This window comes from Aquila chrysaetos, chromosome 16, assembly GCF_900496995.4.
Source record: "Aquila chrysaetos chrysaetos chromosome 16, bAquChr1.4, whole genome shotgun sequence".
Classification (NCBI taxonomy): Eukaryota; Metazoa; Chordata; class Aves; order Accipitriformes; family Accipitridae; genus Aquila; species Aquila chrysaetos.
Genome location: NC_044019.1, coordinates 16,430,729 through 16,451,901, shown reverse-complemented (window position 1 = coordinate 16,451,901; position 21,173 = coordinate 16,430,729). Strand labels below are relative to the sequence as shown.

Below are 21,173 nucleotides of genomic sequence, written 5' to 3'. Positions count from 1 at the left end.
CACAGTTACAGGACAGGCAAGATGGCAGAGATAGCACGGAGCACTCCAGCAGCTCTCAGGGAGCATCACAGAGTGAACTTCACTGTAAACATCTAACTCTAGAGACTTCTCATCTTCCAACATCTGATAAGAAACATCCCTCCTACGCTTAGGCAAGCAAAAGACGGAGAGTGGCTGGTTGACTTCAGCAACCAAATTCCCTAAAACATACTGGATAACACCTCTTGCTTCCTCAGAAATGTTTTGTGTCTTGTATTATGAGATTATTTTCCTTTTTAAATCCACAGATCAGAGTAGTCATAAGCCCATCTGGGGCCAGGATGGAGAGCTGCAGTTAAATGTCAGCCCACAAGGCTGTAACTAAACCAAAGCTGAACTCAAATTTAAACAAATCAGTATCGCTACAGCAAGATGGTCCCCTGGTACCTTTGCTCTTCTCGCTTCTTCTGGCAAAGCCAGGCAGCAAGGCCGCCCTCGTGCATAACATTCAGGCAAAGGTGAATTTTAAGTTAGTCTAACAAGCAAGAATAGTCTCACCGTACCACAGTCGGTGGGATCTGAGTACATATTGAATAGTTCATTGCATAGGGATGGGTTTTTAGGTTGTCCCAAACAAAAAAATAAGTTGTAACTTCTAGACCTCCTGTAACTTACGCACGGAAAAATTTGACAATGCATAAGTTATAATGGTACATAAGTTGTAACTTCTAGACCTCCTGTAACTTACGCATAGAAAAAATTGATGGTACATGTGGACAGAATCCAAGTCACATTAGAAAACTTTTTGCATAATTTCTGCACCATATTAAAAGCCTGAATCTTAGATACTTCAGAAAAGGCTTATTAAAGGGTTCTAGTATTGTTCTCTGCTAAATAATCTGTTTTATCACTCCCTCTCTCCTTGCCTATTCTTATCAAAGTCACCTACCCTGACTTTCCAACTACCTACACAAGAGTCGTGAAGAGAAACTTCATAAAAGAATTTATTTCCCTATATTTTCAACACTGACATACATTATCTCATTTACTGTACACAGAATTCAGTATTTGTGTTCAGCTGCACCATGACTGAGATGACATCAAAAAGGTAAACTCAGATGTTACAGCTGTAGAAAAAAAGCAATCATGTGGTAAAGAAGCCAGAGACCTGCAAACGCACTCAGAGCCTCGTGCCGCTACTGGAGCATCATACCACTACTGGAGGCACAAGCACTTTTATGCTGCTCAGTACATAGGAATAATAAATGCATAAGAATACTAGTAGCAGCTCTTTGTGACAGAGTCCGGACCAAACAACCAGCCAGGAAGGTAACTGATAAGATGCAGACTAATATTCTTTGCAACGTTGTTCTCGGCAAGATTGATAAGATCCACAGAAAAGGCATTTAGGCAAGTATTTCAAATCGTGCAGGAAATCCCACAGTTTAAGGGGGCAAAATGAAAGCAAAGAGATTTTTAGCAGAAAGGTAATTGTCAATGTCAAAAAAAATCAAGCTGAGTCAAAGATAAATGCATAGCTTTCTCTAACAAGCAGGTTTATCACAGCAGGAACAGCACTCAGCATCACCCTGCACCCACGACCCAGGGCTGTTCCCCTGGCACACCTTCCCCAGGCTGGGCAGGAGCGCTTCACGCAGGACAAGCAGAAAAAACACAGCAGAGCACCCATACTTGTTAATCGACGATCAGAGCTTACCTAAACAACTGCATTTTTGTGTACTGAGACAGAAACAGGTACAACTTCTCCCCCGCACATAAAGCATCCTTAAATTTGACTCTTAATTCAGCATCTCATTGGATTACATTAGCAAATCTACCACACAATCAAGACAACAGAAAAGCCTCAATGTAATGGATAAGAAAAACAACTGCTTCTGCTTTTGCAGACATTTTATCCTAATTACATTTTAAAACAACCTATTAGTCCATACGGATTTTGCAGTGAATGAATCAAACGTACATAACACATGGTAAAGACACTACAGTGAACAAAACGGAGTTTGGTCACCACATATGAGCTTCAATTGCCTGCCCAGGCACAGACATGTTTGTTTGGGATGCCTGCAGTCCCAGCCTGCCTAGGAGGATGCCTGTTGGACAAATTTTGGTTTCACTTGCTCAGGAGCACAAGGGTGGCTTCACGCAGCAAGGCCAGTGTTTCCCTTTGCCATAACGGCGGCCAAGAGCTGATGGCCAGGGGGAACAGTAAGTATCAGGAAAATACCACTGCCTTCCTTCCCAGTCTCCCAAGCAAAAGACAGGGTATTTGCACTTAATGATTGTGGTGGGTTGACCCTGGCTGGTTGCCAGGTGCCCACCAAAGCCGTTCTATCACTCCCCCTCCTCAGCCGGACAGGGGAGAGAAAATATAACAAAGGGCTTGTGGGTCGAGATAAGGACAGGAGAGATCACTCATCAATTACCGTCACGGGCAAAAACAGACTCAGCTTGGGGAAAACTAACTCACCTTATTACAAATCAACCAGAGTAGGGTAATGAGAAATAAAACTAAATCTCAGAACACTTTCCCTCCACCCCTCCCTTCTTCCTGGGCACAACTTCACTCCCGGATTCTCTACCAACCCCCCCAGTGGCACAGGGGGACGGGGAATGGGGTTTACAGTCAGTTCATCACACGTTATTTTCTGCCGCTTCATCCTCCTCAGGGGGAGGACTCCTCACGCTCTTCCCCAGCTCCAGCGTGGGGTCCCTCCCACGGGAGACAGTCCTCCACGAACTTCTCCAACGTGGGTCCTTCCCACGGGCTGCAGTTCTTCATGAACTGCTCCAGCGTGGGTCCCTTCCACGGTGTGCAGTCCTTCAGGAGCACACTGCTCCAGCGTGGGTCCCCCACGGGGTCACAAGTCCTGCCAGAAAACCTGCTCCGTGGGCTCCTCTCCACAGATCTGCAGGTCCTGCCAGGATCCTGCTCCAGCGCGGGCTTCCCACGTGGTCACAGCCTCCTTTGGGCACCCACCTGCTCCGGTGTGGGGTCCTCCCTGGGCTGCAGGTGGAGATCTGCTCCACCGTGGACCTCCATGGACTGCAGGGGGACAGCCTGCCTCACCATGGTCTTCACCACGGGCCGCAGGGGAATCTCTGCTCCAGCGCCTGGAGCATCTCCTCCCCTTCCTTCTGCACTGACCTTGGTGTCCGTAGGGTTGTTTCTCTTACATGTTCTCACTCCTCTCTCCGGCTGCCGTTTACTGTCTGTCCCAACTTTTTTTCCCTTCTTAAAAATGTTATCACAGAGGCGTTACCACTATCACTGATGGGCTCGGCCTTGGCCAGCGGCGGGTATGTCTTAGAGCCGGCTGGCATTGGCTCTCTCGAACACAGGGGAAGCTTCCAGCAGCTTCTTACAGAAGCCACCCCTGTAACCTCCCCCGCTACCAAAACCTTGCCACACAAAGCCAATACAATGATATTGTATTTAAGATGATGTATTTAATAATCCCTGTAGTCAGACAGAAGCTCAACTCTAGGAGCTCCAAAAATCATGAACAGAAATAGCTGTGGCTTAGCCTCAGCTCCCTTGCAAAGAAAGAGCAGCCCACCTGCACCAGGAGCTGACGGGAGGAGCGCAGCTCCACAGAGGTCCAGTTCAGACACTGACAAAAGCAGCGTAATGTTGTATGGTTGCTCATTGTTTTTTTCTAAGAGAAAGCAAATAACGTCTGCATGATACAACTCCTTCCAAATACAGGTGGACAGTGGGAGCAAAAAGCTCTGGCTTTTAACAAGTCTGGAACATTAAATCTCAGCTCCGATTTGAGGCCAGTTCTTATTTTTAGTCCAAGGTTCCTTTTCTTGCTACATATACACATATATTCCAAGCATGAGTAAACTGCTTTGGATCTCGGTTCACCCATTGCTTCAGGAATTATTTTACATTTGCAAAAGGATGAATGAAAATAACCCAGAGTCTGATATGAACATCTTTGACTGTAGTATTCAACATCCCATGTTCCTCAAGCTAATCCTCTTACTGTGATTAGCAGAAGAACAGAAGGGTTGTAAGGAGGGACTTAAATGGTCTTTGGCCTCAACCTGGGTTCATAGCCTGGACCGGCTCCTACGCTTCTTGCGTGAGTGGCCCAAACTGAATTTCAAAATCCCCATTAATTAAATATGTTCAAAGGATTGCTAGGAAGGAGAGAAGAAAAATAAAGCATGCCAGAGAGAAAAAGAAGTTTATATGGTGCACGCACAGGGTGAAAGGAGTGAAATTTTAGGTGGTGGTGGTGGTGGTGTGGGTGATGCACTTACTGGAAAAATGTGGCAGTGTGTCTGCGCACACCGAAGAACACACCTGGGAAGCAAACTACAGCTGCCTTCAGCGTCCAGGGCAAAATCACAGCTTCCAAGACAAGGTGACACTTATCTATCAGCGTCTGGATTTTAGGCCTGTTTGAAGCACAGTATGTCATGCAAGAAGAGTTACTGCGAATACCTTAAAAGCTTCTGTTCACACAGTATGTTGGAGCCCAGCTCCAGTCCCATTGCTTCCCAGTTCCCTCTCAGTATGTACCTATTACTCACTCGTCACTAGTAAGACAAGGCTATAAACTATTCATTATTTAGAAGGCTTTGTTTTCAGAAATCTGCATTGCGCAGGTTAGCTCTTCTGAGATTCATTTAGACCATCTGATTAAAACCAACTAAATCCACTGACCAGACACATCGTTCTTGGTAGCCAACAGCAATTCACATATGTATGTAAAAATCAACTCACCCGCTCTGTGGTGAGACACAGCAGCTGTTTAATAATGAACGGCTACCAGTTTCCCTATTGGCCCCACTCTTCATTTCCTCCTTCAAATTTATCTGCACCTTTCTACAAAAAAGTCTGTTCAGGTCTGAATGTACTGTTTTACGATCCAGATGATAACCTCATTCTGAAAACTGGTTCAAAGCTATTAGATCCTGTTATGCAGTCTAAGTTTCATCACTCTTCCTAAAGCTAGCCAGGTTATATTAAAAAGCAGAGCAATTTATTTGTTCCACCTAAGATGTTAAAAAATAAGACAGGGTGATAAATTAACTTTAAGCAGCAACTTCGGCTTGGGAAAGCCCATACAGTTGTACTTCAATAGCACTATGTGAAAAAAAAAGAATAAGTTTCAAGAGAGGAATAAAGGACAAATGCAGTTTTATATTATAGAAAAACGAGCATCCTGCAGACAGGCAAAACTGTCTGTGTGGAGCCGGCCTCTCCTGAAATGACTATCTGATTAATATCCCCTGCCAAGTCCCTCCGGACAGCTTCCTTACGCAGCCCCAGGCTCGCAGAGAAGCAGAGCTCCCCCAGCTCTCTGGGAGCACCTCTAAGCGGCCAGGCAAATTCCCTGTGTTTTGGTAGGATTTTAGGTTACAGCTCTGCAAAAAAACCTGCAAGGACATACATAGAAAGGCCACATTAAGCATTAAGGAATTGGCTTTGATACTTCGGGAGTCTGAGCAGAACAGGTTTGAACGGGATTTTCAAGTAGGATTTTAAAGTTGGAAAAGTTTAACTTCAAGAAATACATTTTAAAGGATTGCCAGCAAACTCTGCAAAGACAGGATTGTATCTAGGTAAGCTTGCACAATTAACCAAGAACAGATCAATAGTTTAATGTTAATATCGATGTCATCAGTGCCCGTAGGGGCTATAAAGAACTATTCCATCCTGCAAAACTTAGCTGTTGGTGTTCACAGACAGCAAAAATGCACAGCATGAAGGAGAATGCTGCTGGTGGTGCATGAAACTGTGAGATTTCAAAATAAACCAGACTTTCTGAAACAGAAGAGCACTATCTCTGGAATAACAGTATCTAAGTATGACTGGAAGACTAGTGCCACACATCTTGTCTCTCTAAGGACGCACAAACTGGTGCAGGAATTTAAACTGACACATTTACCTGAACAGCAAATAATTGGATGTTTGACACAGCGTGGCAGTTTGTCAGAGTAACATGACCATAACATAACATAGCACCAGTAGGATAAAAGGAATCAAACACACATCACAGCAAGCTTATAAACCCAAGGAATTAAGCTGGTTTTTTTTCCAAGCAAGGTAACTTACCTGGCTGATCATCCATGTAGTAGACTCCTAGAGACAAATTACAATTTAAAAAATACTTTCGAAATTGATTTTGAGCTGATTTGTTGTTATTTTATACTTCAAAGACCTGCACTCCTCTGGAAGCGTCTTTGTTTTCATACCAGCTCTTGAAGTCTTCCCCTGTTCTTGACCTCGGCATTCAAGCATTTCAGATAAATCCAAGCGTTGACTAACATCCCTCTTTTCTACAAAAACAGGTGACTGCTGGCAGAACTCAGTCTGGTCATCTTAAAGGCTCGTGATATACTAATTTTTCACAGACACAAGAATAAGCAAAACTCGACAGGTATAAATGGACATTATTTCTTGGCCTGGGGCACTTGGGGTTAGCCAGGGCACCAGGGACCCTCTCCTGTGTGAGCAGCGAGCCCTCCTCCTTGCAGGCTCCACTTGCTGGGATGTCTCTGAGACGGGCAGTGCCCCACGCCTGCTGGAAGTACTGCACTTGCCACTAGCCAGGAGTACAAAGCCAAAGGCAATGGGCTTTCAGGGTGCTGGAAAGATAAATCAGCTGCCACCCCTGTTTCAACCGTCTCTAGAAACTGACGGTTATGGATATACTGAAACAAAGAGGTGCTTGTTAACTTGATGAACTTATTGCGTGAGGTTATGATTTTAGTCCAGTGGTATGACATTTGAAGTGGACCGACAGACCCTACCTACTTGTATACGGCAAAAAAAGATTAGCTTTGGCCTTTGCAAAGAACGCAATGAACTGAATATTAATTTTTTCTCTTCTTGCAGAAGCACCCCCTAAAATCAGTGATGAACAAGCTTCCCCAGACCCCATCAACCGGCCACAGCCACATGCACTGCCGCTCACCGGCCGGCTGCACGTGCAGCCCCCGCCACGTGCCACCGTGTGGACAGCCAGCATTGCTCTTCTGTCCTGGGTCATTTCTGAAGGGGGAAAACCCTCTCTGTTGGTTTCCAGCCATGAACGTTATTTCTCAGACTTCCATTAGCAGTGACATTTACACAAATTATGTATTGGAGAGAGAAAAGTTTTTCTTTTTATGATAGTGCAGATCATGAGAGACGTGGTTGATTTTTCTTTAAGATATAATCTAATTCTGAAAGCTGCAGCGAGAGCACAAAGAGTCTCTGATAGCTCAGAGCTGCGATGTTCGATCTTCCTTGTATGGTGCACTTACTCAGGCACAGAAGAGACTGTTAATTTTGTGCCCCAGCACCGAAGATGAGGCACTTAGCGTGGTTTTTAGACATGGTAACAAAAGGCACTCACACAGAGCTTGCCATAAGACCAAAGAAGAAGGAGGCAGAAAAGTGCTAACAAGAGATACCAGAGCAGTGTTTCTTACGGCATACCACACACCGTTCTCTTTATGGCCATTTATGCTGGTTTCCTATTGCCCCTTGTACCCTGAAGAAATGCTTGAGTTGTCCTTATGGTTCAAGAGAATCCCTGAATGCAGGCTTTAAGCATGAAGTTTTACAGAAGCCTTGGAACATTTACAGAAGTCTACAAAGGTACTGACAAAAGCTATGTATATTTTGTTTCTATTTTTCTCTCCATCTTCTTGTAGAAGAAGTCTTGTCACAAAGTTTGTTAATGGGCATTTGTTAATGAGCTCTCCAACCATGAAAAAAGAAGACTATCAACACAATGCTGGGATAATTCACTATATTGCTACTCTTCATATTTAGAGACTATACTGCTCACCTCATATCTTCATAAAGAAAAATTTACAGTTTTAATAGCATGCCTTTTTAAAGCTAGTTTAAATTTAAGAATTCCTGCTAGGCTGCACAACCACCACCACCCCCCCAAAAGAAAAAAAGATACCAAAATACATTTCTGTCTTGATACTAGAATGATAGCTAAACATGTAGGGGGGGAAGAGTAGACGGCAACAGCATTTATTCCACATTTCACTTCAATAGCCACCTTCCCCAGAGCAGATGCGATGCACAGACGCAGGTCTATATTGTGTGATAATACCTTTAACCACTGACGTTCTCCACTTCCTTTCACTGGTATTTGAGAGGAGTAATATCATTGGCACTGAGCCAAAACCAGAAATACCCAGAGGTAAATTGCAGTGAGACACAAAGGAAATCTAAGGTTGAGGAGGCAGCAGCCACTGAACAGAGGAACTGTCTTTTCAAGGTTTGTTGGTATGGATTTCAGGGATCACAGTCCAATTCTCAATAGAGAGTGCAAAGTCTTGTGCTACCATCCCTGTGAGCGGGCCCACTGAACACTTCAGGTGGGAGGTCGAGTTTTGCACACCAGTGAGGTCTGTCGATTACTATGGCCCAGCTTGTGTGCTTTTACATAACGAGCAGAGAATGAAATCACTGACAGCACACAAGCGGCATCTTCCAAGCCAAGTTAAGTCTCTTAAGTGATTCTCTTTCTTACTGTAAATTCTTAACTAATATGTTACGAACTATGGATAAACGGAAGATCAGCTGTAATACTGGTTTCCCCTTAAAAACTTTCCCTTTGCTCTCATCGCTGAGCTGCTAGCCATGATATTTACTGCTCCAAACACAATTCTTACGTTCGTTAGGATTGCAATGCTGTACACGAGCCAAGTAAGTTTAAAATATTTTCTCAGGCTACTTCTGTTTAAGAAGCTTTAAAATTTCTTCTTCAGTGAAGTGGAAGCTGAAGTTTCCTCTCTCACACCTCTCTGCCAGGCTGTCACAAGCCACCACGCAGTCTCTGAAGAATTCACACACCCTGAGGATGTGCCGCCAACCAACGCAAAACGTTCATCCTGAGCATGGGAGGATGTACATGAACACACCTGCAGAGCATTCCTAGTGTCTTGACTCAAGGAAGGAAACATCGTTCCCAAACTCTAGGTTCTCCTATGTAATTGATATTATGGTACTTTATTATGAAAGAAAAATAAAGAAGAGATTCCCAGCAAACTAAACACGCAACGTTGATACATAAACCCTCATAAGTTTCTCTCTTACATGAATGTTTGATTCTGGCTTCACTTGAGGGTTGGCTGATTCTACCCCTCCTTTTGTCCCATAAAACTATTTCTACTTCTTGTCTCCCCAGGTGCTTTGTCCAATGACTACAGTAACTACTCCAGGAGGAAACACCTAAGGACACAAAATGGCAGAGGAGAGAAGGGTGGTAGTGGCTAAGGGACTCCCTCCTCAACCTGCTTCCTCAACGTGCTACCTCCCCTTAAGAGCAGTCTTAGTAATCACTGTCAACAGAGGTTCAGGGCATCACGTGCCATCCGTCTGCTGACAGCAGATCAGCACACAGGGCTCGAGATGGCTCTGCTGCGAACAGATTGGAGCTGCTCTTCGGTATAGTCAAAGTGCACTCGCTGCAGCAAGTCTAGGAAGGTAGGAAGTATACAGGCTTTGGGATTTCACCGCTGCTACTTCAAAGAAGAGAAGGAAAAAGAAATGACAGTTTCCCTAAGAAAGCCCTTTTGGATGAAGTTTGGAGGACAATCCCTCTCTACTCATTGATGACAGAATGTCCCAGAAAAGATCAAGGTAGAGGAGTTTAAAAACCTTCAAAAACGAGACCTAAGATTGAAACCCTCCAAGACCATGACTTAAATACACAGTCACAGCTTTTCAACACAGCATAAAAAAGGCAAAACAGAAATAGCAGCTTCAATAGGAAGCCATGAACAATGCTGATATCCAGAATAGACCAAAGATACAGATCAATAAAAAAGTTTTCAGTTGTCTCCAACAGTTGAAACATCCTGGGAGTCAGTTCCCCAAAATATACTTCCAAATGCTAGCAGATAAAACCTACATTAATCACAATATGGTAATTTGTGAACCTGATACGACTGCACTAAAGCCCTCCAGGAAAAAAATAGAAGTATAGAAATGAAGCAAAGAGGATAGGGGAGAAAAACTGAGAATGTGCTAGTCTCAGGAAGAAATGTGAGGAAAGAGGGAAGCACCTGCAGCTTTTACTGCCTCCCTAGGTGGCATTTTGTTGTGTGGTTTGTTGTTTGGTTGTTGTTGTTTTTTAAAAACACCACTAATATCTTTGTTCATGCGTAGGTATAATCTGCAGGTTACCCATTCCTTCCGCTGCAAAACTTTCTACTGCTCCTGCAGAAAATCTTTCTGGACTAGCCATTCAGTTGTGACCCTCCTCATAAAAGCTATGCATAATCTACTGACACCTGAAAACCCTTGCAAAATCATGCAGTGCACCGCTGCTTGCACAGTTTTTCCAAATGGGTACTGCAGATTCCCAGTCTGCAGTATTTGCCTCTATATTTGATTTCAAACCGGTCTCCTATGTCCATGGGCTGATTGAATTCTGCACACTTTCCTACACTGTGCCTTCCCAGAGCTTGGATTCAATTACGTCCATGGTATCAGAGCTCCCTCAAGCCTTCATGAGCACCATTTTGAACTTCAGTGGTCAAATTTGGGTGGCGTTGTTGAGAGTTAATTTTCTGTCCATCCGGTCTCCAGCTGCTGGAAGTGCTAGGAAGAACTAGAGTGGCCCAGCTCACGAGAATGGCTCCTCAGTCTTATACCAGCCAAAAACCTATTCTCAGTTTTCACCTTCCTACCATATTAACGACTCCTCTGTCTGAGCTTCCATTTCCACCAGGGTATGATGGGAAGCGCTATGTAAAACCTCCACTTGCCGTCTCCATTCCCAGAGAGCGCCAACACGAGGAGGCTTCTGAATAGCCCATCTTCCGCTGCTCATTTCACTCCTGAGCCTGGATGTTTTCAGTAACTGCTTGGCTGCAAGTTGCCTAGAGGAAGTCAACTTCACACAGTGTTCAAGTCCCACCTGATCAGTGCTGGGTACTACCAGCAACCGCCACGGCACAGAGCAGAGCCCCTGAAAAGTACAATTCCCTGCATACAGACCATGAACTCCTACGGAGTGCATCAAACCCAAAGAGAGTACTACATGGTGGCTCTTACACCCACGTGGATGACATTTTAAATCAGTGAACCGGGATGGGTGAATTCTTCCTGAAGAGCTTGATGGGGAAACGCTCCGCTAGTCCCCACATGGCACCCCCAAGAGGGAGGCACCACGTGGCCCCTGGACAAAGCCGGGGGGAGGCAGCGAGAGTGCTGATGGGCAACAGCCCAGCTGCCAAAACCTGCGCCAGCACTGAAAACCATGAAACGGGGAGCCAAAGGAACCTTAGCAGATATAGTAGATATATGGATGTAGATAAGAACTGTTTAATAATTATCTAGCTTATAATGAAGTTAAAGAAATTTCAATAGAGGTAGACATGGCCCAAGAGGATGAGAAGTAGTGCTTAACGTTTGCATTGTTGGCCCAAGGGGATGAGAAGTGATGCTTAATGTTTGCATTGTTGAGGCTGGCTGGGGCAGGAGATAGTCCCTGATAAGAAGCAGCAGTCAACCCCAAAAACCAGCCAAGACCGGCCTTGTGACTTTTGGAACTAATTTTAATATGAAGCGGGGATAGATCATGCCTATGTATAGGCGTATTGCGAAACGCCATGTATATGTAACACTTGACCGTATAAATTTGAAGCGAACTGCCGAGTCAGGCGCGCACGACTTTGGTGGGACTACCCCCCGTGCTGCCCAGCGCTGAATAAACATACCTACTTTACAATCTCACTGACTGTGGAGTCCGTTTCCGCACGTCAACCAAGCACATGAAGAAGGGCAGGTTTGGCTCTGCTCTGGAAGACAAGCATTTCTGCACACCTCGGGGCTATAGGCATGGTGAGCAAGTAGCGCACTGCTCAAGGGGAAAAGAAACCGAATGAAAATGAGTAGTAACTGTCCAGAAAAGAGCATATCACCAAGGGCAAAGGGTGAAAGAGTGGCATTATCTTACTCTAGGAATTAGCTGGCTGACTCCAGAAGTCCCGAGTATTTCTAGGACCTTCAAAACATCCCCAGTTTTTGTTAAATTGCTGCCTATCCTCTGCTTTCAGCCAGCAACATTCAGAGTGACAGAATTATCACAGCACCGAAAAGGGAGGAAGGCAAAGACGTGCCCGACACAAGGCTAGCCTTTTAGGAAGGCCAACAAGTCAGATGTGGAAATGCCACACGTGATCATGAAGAGCCTCTTCACACTGTACTGGTTTCTTTTTCACACACATACTGTTCTAGTTTGGGTGAAAAAAAAAATAAAAGCTTTCCTTTGGTTAGGAGAGCAGCTGAGGTGAACTTTGTTGAACAGTCTCTTCTCATTGCATGGGGCTCCCTCACCTCGAGTTTCACAGTCAGTGTTTGGACTTGCTGCTCTTCATTGCACAAACTACATGCAGGAATGAGCAGTGGTTTTCCCGTAGAGAAATCCTGGGCAGCAAGTCTAAGGAAAGCCCACAATCACAGGGCCAAATGCTGAGATGATACCCAACAAGTGCTGGATAAACCCCACTAGAAAAACCTCCGCATGCTACACACAAGTGCTTTCATCTGCAAGGCACATGCTTGGCCATTTAGAAGGGACATAGCAATTCCCCTCTTTTCCATGGGCTTCTACCATCATGCATCTTAGGGAATGCAGAGACCAAAACCTCTGTTTAATTCCCTTCACTGATTTAATTGACAATAAGCATTTTTTAAAATGAGAGATGCAATTGTGTTTATGGGAGGCAGCACCTGCTCCATCGGCCCTGTCCCTCTGTAACTGCAGTGCTGATTCATGGAGGCCGTCACCAAGAGGAGAAACCTGGGCGCGCATCTGGAGGAGCAGTCGTCGGCTTTTACACAGCACTTGGCTGTTCACGGTGCTGCCCCGTGCACCCGTGCGGACAGGTATGTGCCCAAACCCCTCCTGCCTCCAGGGAAATAGAGGCTGGGGACAAGCAAAAAAGCACAGTGACTTCTGCAGGTCACGCTGTAATGAGTAACCCAGGAATTGTAAACATTATGGTTTTAGTCAGCAAAAATATGTCAGTTATGCTCTCTTTGCCGCTAGCTGATGTTGGAGGAACCCTGGCCCGAAACGCGCTGCCACAGAGCAGCTACCCCAAGAGCAGCTGTGACGTTTTGTGGCCACTGGTGAGGAGGAACAACCCCAGCATTATCACTTGGTTTCGCAGGACTCTTGTAAATGAAGTAAACGTCATTAACCCTGCTTTACAAGCAGCAGCGTTTCTTGCCCAAGGTTACAAGCGCCCCTTGAGGAAGGAGCAAATTACATTATTTAACCTCACTAGCAAATCTCCTACAACCCTCTACACCGGAGCGCAACTTTCACGAAATCTTGCAATAACTTCGTGTTCCCCCCAAGCCCTGACGGTCGCATAAGCAGTCACGGGAGGGTCTCAGCCTGCGGGTCAGAAAGGCGTCCTGCGCCCCGCCGGAGCAGAGCCGGGGGGGAGAGCCCATGTACGTACCCAGGCTTCGGTGCGCACCGCGGATGCTCAAAGACGCTCAAAACGAGCGCCTCGCGTTTCCTTCCCTCCCTGGAAGGAAGTTCCCCCAGAGCTTTTTTCTGTCGTTGCTCAGCGAGACCGAAGATGGGGCAGCGAACGTGCTCCAAATGCAATGGCAGCCACGGGGGTTTGGGTACAAAAGAGTTAGCTCCTTCTCCTGTCGTGGGCCTGGGCACAAGAGGGGAGTGGGAGGACAGGCTCGGTGTGCGAAAACAACGCTGCACCATTTTTCAGAAAGGGAAGACTGCGAGTAAAAGCAGCGACTCACTCGGCCTCCTGGCACTGAAAAATATATAGTGTATGCGGGCATCGGCTCATGGAGCTTAGATTTATCAGGAAAAATCTCAAAACCTGGAAACCGGCCACCAAAAAACCAGCCCGGGCACTGAAATACTGCATCTCCCCCCCCAGGTGCACTACAACAGCCAAGCAGGGTAGACACACAAGTGCAGCACACCTCCCGGTTGCAAGGCTAATAAACAGTAATCAGCAACTTGTGTGTCAGCGTAAGGAAGACTGAAAGCTGTAGAAAGAGATTGCAAGCAATACATAAAGTTAAATCAAAAGGTGATAGCACTGGGAGAAAGCATCCAAGAGGAGGTTTTGTGAAATTTCTGGATTGTTTACTGTAGGGTTAGGATGTCAAAGCTGCTGCAAACTTGGACTGCATGGGACAGACCTGAGCACTACGGGGTCTCAGTGCTGCTGTTTCTGAGGACATGGCATCAGATGGAAAGCATCCTCTGCGTGGGAGAATATACGCATAAAATCATGGCTTGTTGTATAACTCGGCTTCGCATATACAAAAACATATACACATGGTTTTTTTAAAGAAGACACCGTTCCTATTGCCACCACTGTATGCATCTGTATATATTTCCTGCTGAGGCAGTATGAACGTGCTGAAAATGAGTGAAACTCTCTAGATGCATGTATAAACCATATAAACCCACACACCTGGCGAGCGTGGGCGACACTGAATACACGTTCAAGCACTGAAAACCACTTCCAAAGGTTATTTCTTCAGAATATTGTGGTGGCTTGTGGTAGTGATTCAGTGAGATGCTAATACTGCTTAGCATCTGGCTTCATTTCAGGCGTAATATTTACACAGACAAAAAGTAAAAAAAAAAAAAAAAAAAAAGAGTATGAAGTTTGTACCTTTTTTTTCTATCCAGGCTTGAAGAACCTGTCAATCACAACCATGAATCACATAAAAGCAAAACTAATGCTACAATAATTTTCCATTCCCCGGAAGAGGAAAAATACGCATGCATGGTTGCATCTTGATGTGAAACACGGTGCGAGTGTTTCGGCAGTCTCAGCGAGACACCTAATTCAGCCCCCTCAGCTCTGTGGTACCTGGGCTGTACGTAGCATTCCTCACAGCTTTTGCTTGAAAATATCACTCGTTAGGCACACCCTGGCTCCCTGGCCCCTTCCTTTCCCAAGCCTTAGGTTATAATTGTAAAAAACGTCTAGGTGCCGGCTTTGAACAGCGGTTCCTAGAGATCACCTTTCAGAAGCCTAGGCGACTGCTGAGGCGACGGCTGCGCCTCCGTCGCCCTGTCCAGAGGCGAGAGCCGCGGGAACCGTCGCGTTGCGCTGCTGGGGGCCGCGGGAACCCCCGGTCCTGCCCCAGCAGGGCGAAACCAGCACCCTGCTTCCCAGACACACGCCTGCCACCCGACAGCAAACGCCGCTGCTCGAGCCGCTGAGAAACCGGGTGCCTCAAGTGTCTTTCAGACCGTAAAAGCAGCGTCAGTAAAGGTTTATGCTTTCCTGAAGAGGGCTCTCCGTCTCAGCTTATATAAACAGCTCGCCGGTTTTACAATATCAGGAAGGAAAAAAGAAAAAAAAAAAAACAAACCAAAACAAGATAGACGATACCTGTTGTAACTCCATCTACTGTAAGACATGGTCCTGTTGCTGCCGACACCATCCATCTCCGGCTCGGCTACGGCACTTCCAGCATCGCTCGCCTCCCGCAGGCGCCGGCTGCCAGGCTTGGAAATCGAACACCTGCCCCAAGACGGGCCCACCGCGGGGATGCGGGCAGACGCCTCCGGCCTCGCACAGCGGGGCCAAAATTCGCCGCCGAGAGACGGCTTCGCGGTGAGCTCCGGATGCGCGGAGCGAACCGCTGCCCGCGCCAGGGAGGGCGGGAGGGAGGGAGGGATGGAGGGAGGGGAGGGCTCCCAGGGCCCCCGCCGAGATGCTCTCGGCTGCCCGGCAGACACAAAGGCGCTCAGGTAATAAACTGGAGCGAGGGTGCTAAGCTGCTTAAGAGATATTCGGCGAAGCCGTGCTCGGGAGCAGCGGCTCGTACGCCTCCTGCTCCGGCACACGCGCTTCATTTATTTATTTATTTCTTCTGGTTGCCACAGATACGGGTCCATCGCTCTGACATCAGCCGCCTCCCACCCCGCCGCGGGTCCCGGGGTCTCGCCATCGCGATCTTCCAGGCAGACGGCGATCGCGTGCCCTGGGTGCAGCGCTGGCAGCTGGCGGCGGTCAGGCAGCTCCGCAGGATGGCCTCCCCGCCGGGGACACGGCCCCGCCGCTCATCCCGCCCCGGCCCCTGCGCCCCACAGGTCAGCCTACAGATTTCTCCAGGGGTCACTCGGAGTACGGCAAAAATGCTTTGCGCACCCCGTTTCAGTCACCGGTTTTGCGCGGCGCACGGCCCCGGTTCGCCCCAGAGCCAGGGCGTCAGCGTGGCATCCGTCCAGCCTCGGCGTGACTCTTTCCGAGCGCAGGCCCTGGGCACGGGACCGAGAGCCAAGCTCCTGCCGCGCTTCCCCGGTGGGCACCAGCGATGCTCGGTGTTGGGGCCCGTGCCGCGGAGCTGCGGGTCTCTCGCGGAGGGGTTTCTCACCTCCGCCAGCAGCAGGTAGCACCGGGTCTGCTCTGCTCCCAGGTGCCCCATCCACCCCTGTGTGCCGGTGGGAATCAGACCTTGCTTGCTCACCGTTTTCTGATCAGTTCCAATAATCTCAATAGGAGGGGAGTGTGAGACAGTAGTTCAAACCGAACCACTTTACCAAAAAAAAACCCAAAAAACCAAACAAACCAACAAACCAAAAAACTTCCTTCAAATCCACTTGTGGTTTTCTTTTCAGAAAAACAAAAAGTTCAGCAGAACTTGCACAGCATCTCTGCATTTTCAAGCCACTTCATTGAACAGCTCTGCCTTCAAACTGCGCAGTGGTTTCTTGCATCTCATAAAATATTTGCTTGCCATCAGTTTTCCAGTGCCACACATTTATGAAGTTTGGTTGCCAAGATGCACAGCTGTGCAATGACAGGCACACAGAGACAGCTGAATCATGACCCTCTGGATAGGGCACCCATCATAGCTCCTACCAGAGTTTGATTTGGGCAGCAGATCTCAAAAGCAAGCCTTACTGATGACACTTGGTGGATGCTCCTGGGACGAGGAGGACATCTGCAGGGTCAGGTGTAGGCAGGCAGAGGGTTGTCTCTCCAGAAGCCAGTTCAGAGCAGCTCAGACCTTGCCCTGCACAGCTGTGCTCAGGGCATCATGTCCCACTCACAGCCCCAAGGCACTGTGCTCTGTCCTACGCTTCATTCCTGATTTAAGGAGTTACGGCTTCCCAATAGCCCAGAATGCCACGGGCACAGGGGGCTACTGAGAAGACCTGACCATACCTTGGCCAAGTGAGCTGCTACCTGAAGCGGTGCCAGGTCAGCACGGTCAGCCCCCGGCATGACCCGAGATGTCTACGCACACACGTAGGGGATGGGGGGACTGCTTTCAAACCATTCCCAGACAGCTTCAGCTCCTTGGCCCACATTAGCATCTCCCAGCCCTTTCCCTCGCTGCAAGGCCAGCCAGGTGCTCAGCCCTGCTCTTAAGCTGTAGGATGCACTCCCAGATCCTAAGGGTAAGATCTCCCAGCAGAAATGACTAAAAATCCCAAACATACATAAATAAGGACTGGAAGGGACTTGGGTTAATCAGGCCCAGTCCTTCATCTCACAACCAACCATATCTGATGAGAGGTCTCAAGCTGAAGCTCCATAGGCTGGTAGTGAAGAGCTTCTAGAAGCTCCTATTGCTCCAGAAGGTAGATGAAGCTCCTAGAGTTTCACCCTGCAGACAACCAGAGACCTTCCTGTTTCTAGCTCAAAAGTATTCATGGACATCTGAGATCCACTTGGTCTTTCACCGTTTGGTTCCTTTAGTTCAAGTTAAATCCTCTTTCTCTTGAATACCTGCAATCAATCTGTTCATTTCCAGTCTTTATTTTGGGAGGGTGAATGGGCCAAGCCCTTAATCCTTTCACACAGGGAAAACATCACCCAGGTTTCCTCAAAATGGCAATGAAGATGCCCAGGCCCAAGCCTAATTCCTTGTAACTGTGTCTACCCTGTGAGTGTATCTTCCTGACTCCTGTTACAGATGCTGTTGTCAATGTTATGTATAGACAGTGTGTTCCCATTTATCTCGTGTATAACCTGCACGGAGTGACCTAGACGAAATGAACCATCTGGAAAGCAGAGAGTTAGTCACAGCCCAACTCCTCCACCTACCCGCATCCGCTCACTGCTGTGCTCACACTAAGTTGTAAACGGGCAAACCGAAACCTGACCATTTACTTGGCTGTTGGATTACTCAGGCCAACATTTTCCACAACAGACAAGCTGAAAATCACCCATACGAGTCCCTGCATCCCAGGGAAGAGTCCTTTGTAAGCAAATACTTCAAGGCGAATCAATAAAAGCAAAGAGCACAGGCTGGCTGCCGGAGCACGGGCTCTCCTCTGCATGTGCCTCACCCGAAGCGTCTCGCTGGCACTTCAGGCTCCTTCTCACTCATCCTGGACCAGGGCGTTGAGCAGGAACACACCAACCATGGCGGCTCATGCTGCGGCAGGGGGAAACGCAGCTGTACACCTAGAGTAGTCTTGTCCCAGGAGCCTTGTTTCCTTATACTGTCATCAGAAATTAAAACTGTCCTGGCACGCTGCGGCAGGTGGGTTGTGAAGACTTTGGGTTGACCCTGCTGAACTTCATGGCAAGTATAGCCTCTCTACGCGAGTAACACACCAAAAACCAAAACCCACATCCAAGCTCCAAATACAACAGGGTATTGCTTTGCCAAATCTGTGCTTTGAGAAATTCCGCGTGCCTGCTTCAGGAGACCCCTCCACAAACATCCTTGGACGAGAGACTCTCCAGAATAAAAACAAGTGCAACTTCTCCGTTGCTGTGCTGCAGGTGAATGACAGTTTGAGACTCCTCAGAAAAATAGTCTGGGTGGCAATTTAGCCTCCTAGGACCCAAGCGTCTCCCTGCTTCCCGCGCGTGGATGGCAAACTCCCTGAATGCAGGTATGCAAAAACCTCCCAACCCTTCCTCCAAGGCATTTCTCAACTCCTGTGTCACTAGTTCAAAACAAACACTGACAGCTATGATTAATTGTATCTACAGCTCCTGCTGGGCTGTGGCTTTCTTACGCAAGTCTCCCAGTGCCACTTTTGCCATCTGACCCCACAGCTTGCATTGCTGACAATGTTACTGTAAACCTGAAATTTTCAAAACAGCTTTGATGGGGAAGACAGGGCACTCGCAAGCTTGTACAAGGTGAAGAGACACAAATCAGATCCCCGCTGGAGTTCACTCAGCCACGGAAATGTTTGTCTTGCCATTTGCTCTGCTCCGTTAGCAGTGCCACAAGGCAGGTGTCGTCATGTGTTTGTGGACGGGCACATCTACACACATCCAAAATGAGTCACATCTGCTCCCTGCTTCAAGAGATTCCCTCTGACCACTGCACATACGGGGGCATCTCAAAGCACATATGTTTAATCCGGGGGGAGCAAGGGGGCTAGGCTTCTGGATTACAATATGTTAATGCTGGAGCAATAATAAAATTTCAGTTCTTCGTTACAAGCGTTGGAGAGCCACACCACAGAGCAACCGTCCCAGTGCCAGCTGGGGGAAAGGCTGGAACCGAGCACCAAGAAAGCTCAAAACCTTCTGTTTTTTGAGGTGTTTAGTATATGGCAAATGACCTTACCACCCAAATAAACGTGATCTGCAATACTGGCTTGAGCTGTTGAAATACCACAGAAATGAAACTGGCAGGAGCACTGAAGCAAACAGGCTGTTCCTGCATTTTTATGCTGGCACATACCATGCTGCAAACAAGTGACAAAGTACCCGCTGAGTCACTGGATGGTGTCTAACAGGTTTAACAGTGGAAAGTCAAAAAACCAACATGGAACAACTCCAGATTAGGTATTCTGGAAATTCTATAAGGTTTAAGCATACATTTTGGACATCCCCAGACAGTAGTTTTTCCAGCAAAACATCGTGTTCACAACAAACCACCTGTCCCATCATCAGGTGTCTGTGGCTGCAGAATCTGCCCCTTCGTTACAGCCCAGCCCGAGTCAGGAGGTGAGCTCTAAAGAAGGACAGACAGACAGGTCTCTGCATCTGTCCAGCCAGAAAGGCGCTGGCCACAGCCGACTGTGGCATTTGCTTTCCTGCTCCAGAAACCCACCACCAGCGTGGGTGCGCTCTGTCAATGAACTGCCAGGATCTCCCTTCGTATCAGATGGGGCTCGAAGCTGCACCTGCCAGCACTGCTCAGGTCATTTTCTAGCCACAGCCACAAAAAGTTCCTCAATGAGATTACGAGTCCTTCAGCAGTGCTGATTAGTACTTACGCAAGCGAGGATTTCTCCAAGCCCTCGGGCTGCTGCCCGGAGGGGACGATGCTCCTTGGTCTGCAGGCAGCGCGCTGTGACACAGGGACCCGCGCCGGGGGCAGAAGGGCACTAACTGCCCCCTTCTCCGTGGTTTCCACAAAAGGATTCCTCCCCTCCTCCTCCAGAGGGGCTGCCCGTGTTCGGGCCGTGGCCAGATGATCTCCAGGTGACGAGGAGATGAGAGGAGCGAGTGAGGACAGAGGACTCCAGCCTCCTAAGCACCGCTGTAAGCAGGGGCTTTTTCAGGAGATCACCATAGCGTGCTTTGAGACACCCGCTGCCTCCGGCACGCTGCCGGGGGGGGGAGAGTGCCAGGGTGACGTTTATGAGATATCAGCAGGAGACTATTGCAACCCAGTATCTGTGTCAGCTCCAGAGGGACTCAGGCTGACTTGAACAAAACATGCATATTCTCCTTCAATAATCAGACGTATTTTAGGAAAGCAACAGGAAAACCTCAAGAAAAACAAATTATAAACCCTTTGACACCTGGGCAAACATCCCTGCATCCCCCTGCAGAATAAATACCTGGGCCTTGCTTAGAGACTTGGGTTTATACCTAAGCCCCTACACGATGACCCCCTGGGGTTTAAGCACGCCCCTCAGTGAGGTGCATAAAACAAATGAGCAGAGCCTCACAGCTGGTCACACCCTATCCAGGCAGATTTGGGAATTAAAAGCCTCAGTCATTTGTTAGCACCACTTGCTGTTCCTGCAGCTAAAGGTACTTGGCCAGCAGCAATGCGAGATGCTATAGGTGTTCACGGGAACGGCACTGCAGAGCCTGTCCTCACGCAGGGCTTTGCCACCTTAAAAGAAGCACGAGATGCCTCTGAAAAAACACTACATAATTAAAAAAAAAAAAAAAAAAAAAGGCAAAGACAGGCTGCAAGGTACATTATGTCCTACCACAGCTGAAGAAAACAGCTTAAAAGCATCTGTGCT

At 47.6% G+C, this 21,173-nt stretch overlaps 1 protein-coding gene across 10 annotated transcripts in view; it reads right to left on the bottom strand.

The window, feature by feature from the left end:
- The window catches only part of TUB (TUB bipartite transcription factor), a 172,512-nt gene extending 156,936 nt beyond the window's left edge, over positions 1 to 15,576 (bottom strand). For all 10 annotated transcript variants that reach the window (XM_041129078.1, XM_041129075.1, XM_041129079.1 and 7 more), the window contains exon 1: positions 15,376 to 15,576. In XM_041129078.1, the coding sequence (XP_040985012.1) occupies positions 15,376 to 15,431 (56 nt within the window). In that variant the 5' untranslated portion in view covers positions 15,432 to 15,576. The remainder of the gene's footprint in view (positions 1 to 15,375) is intronic.
- Positions 15,577 to 21,173: the final 5,597 nt, after the last annotated feature.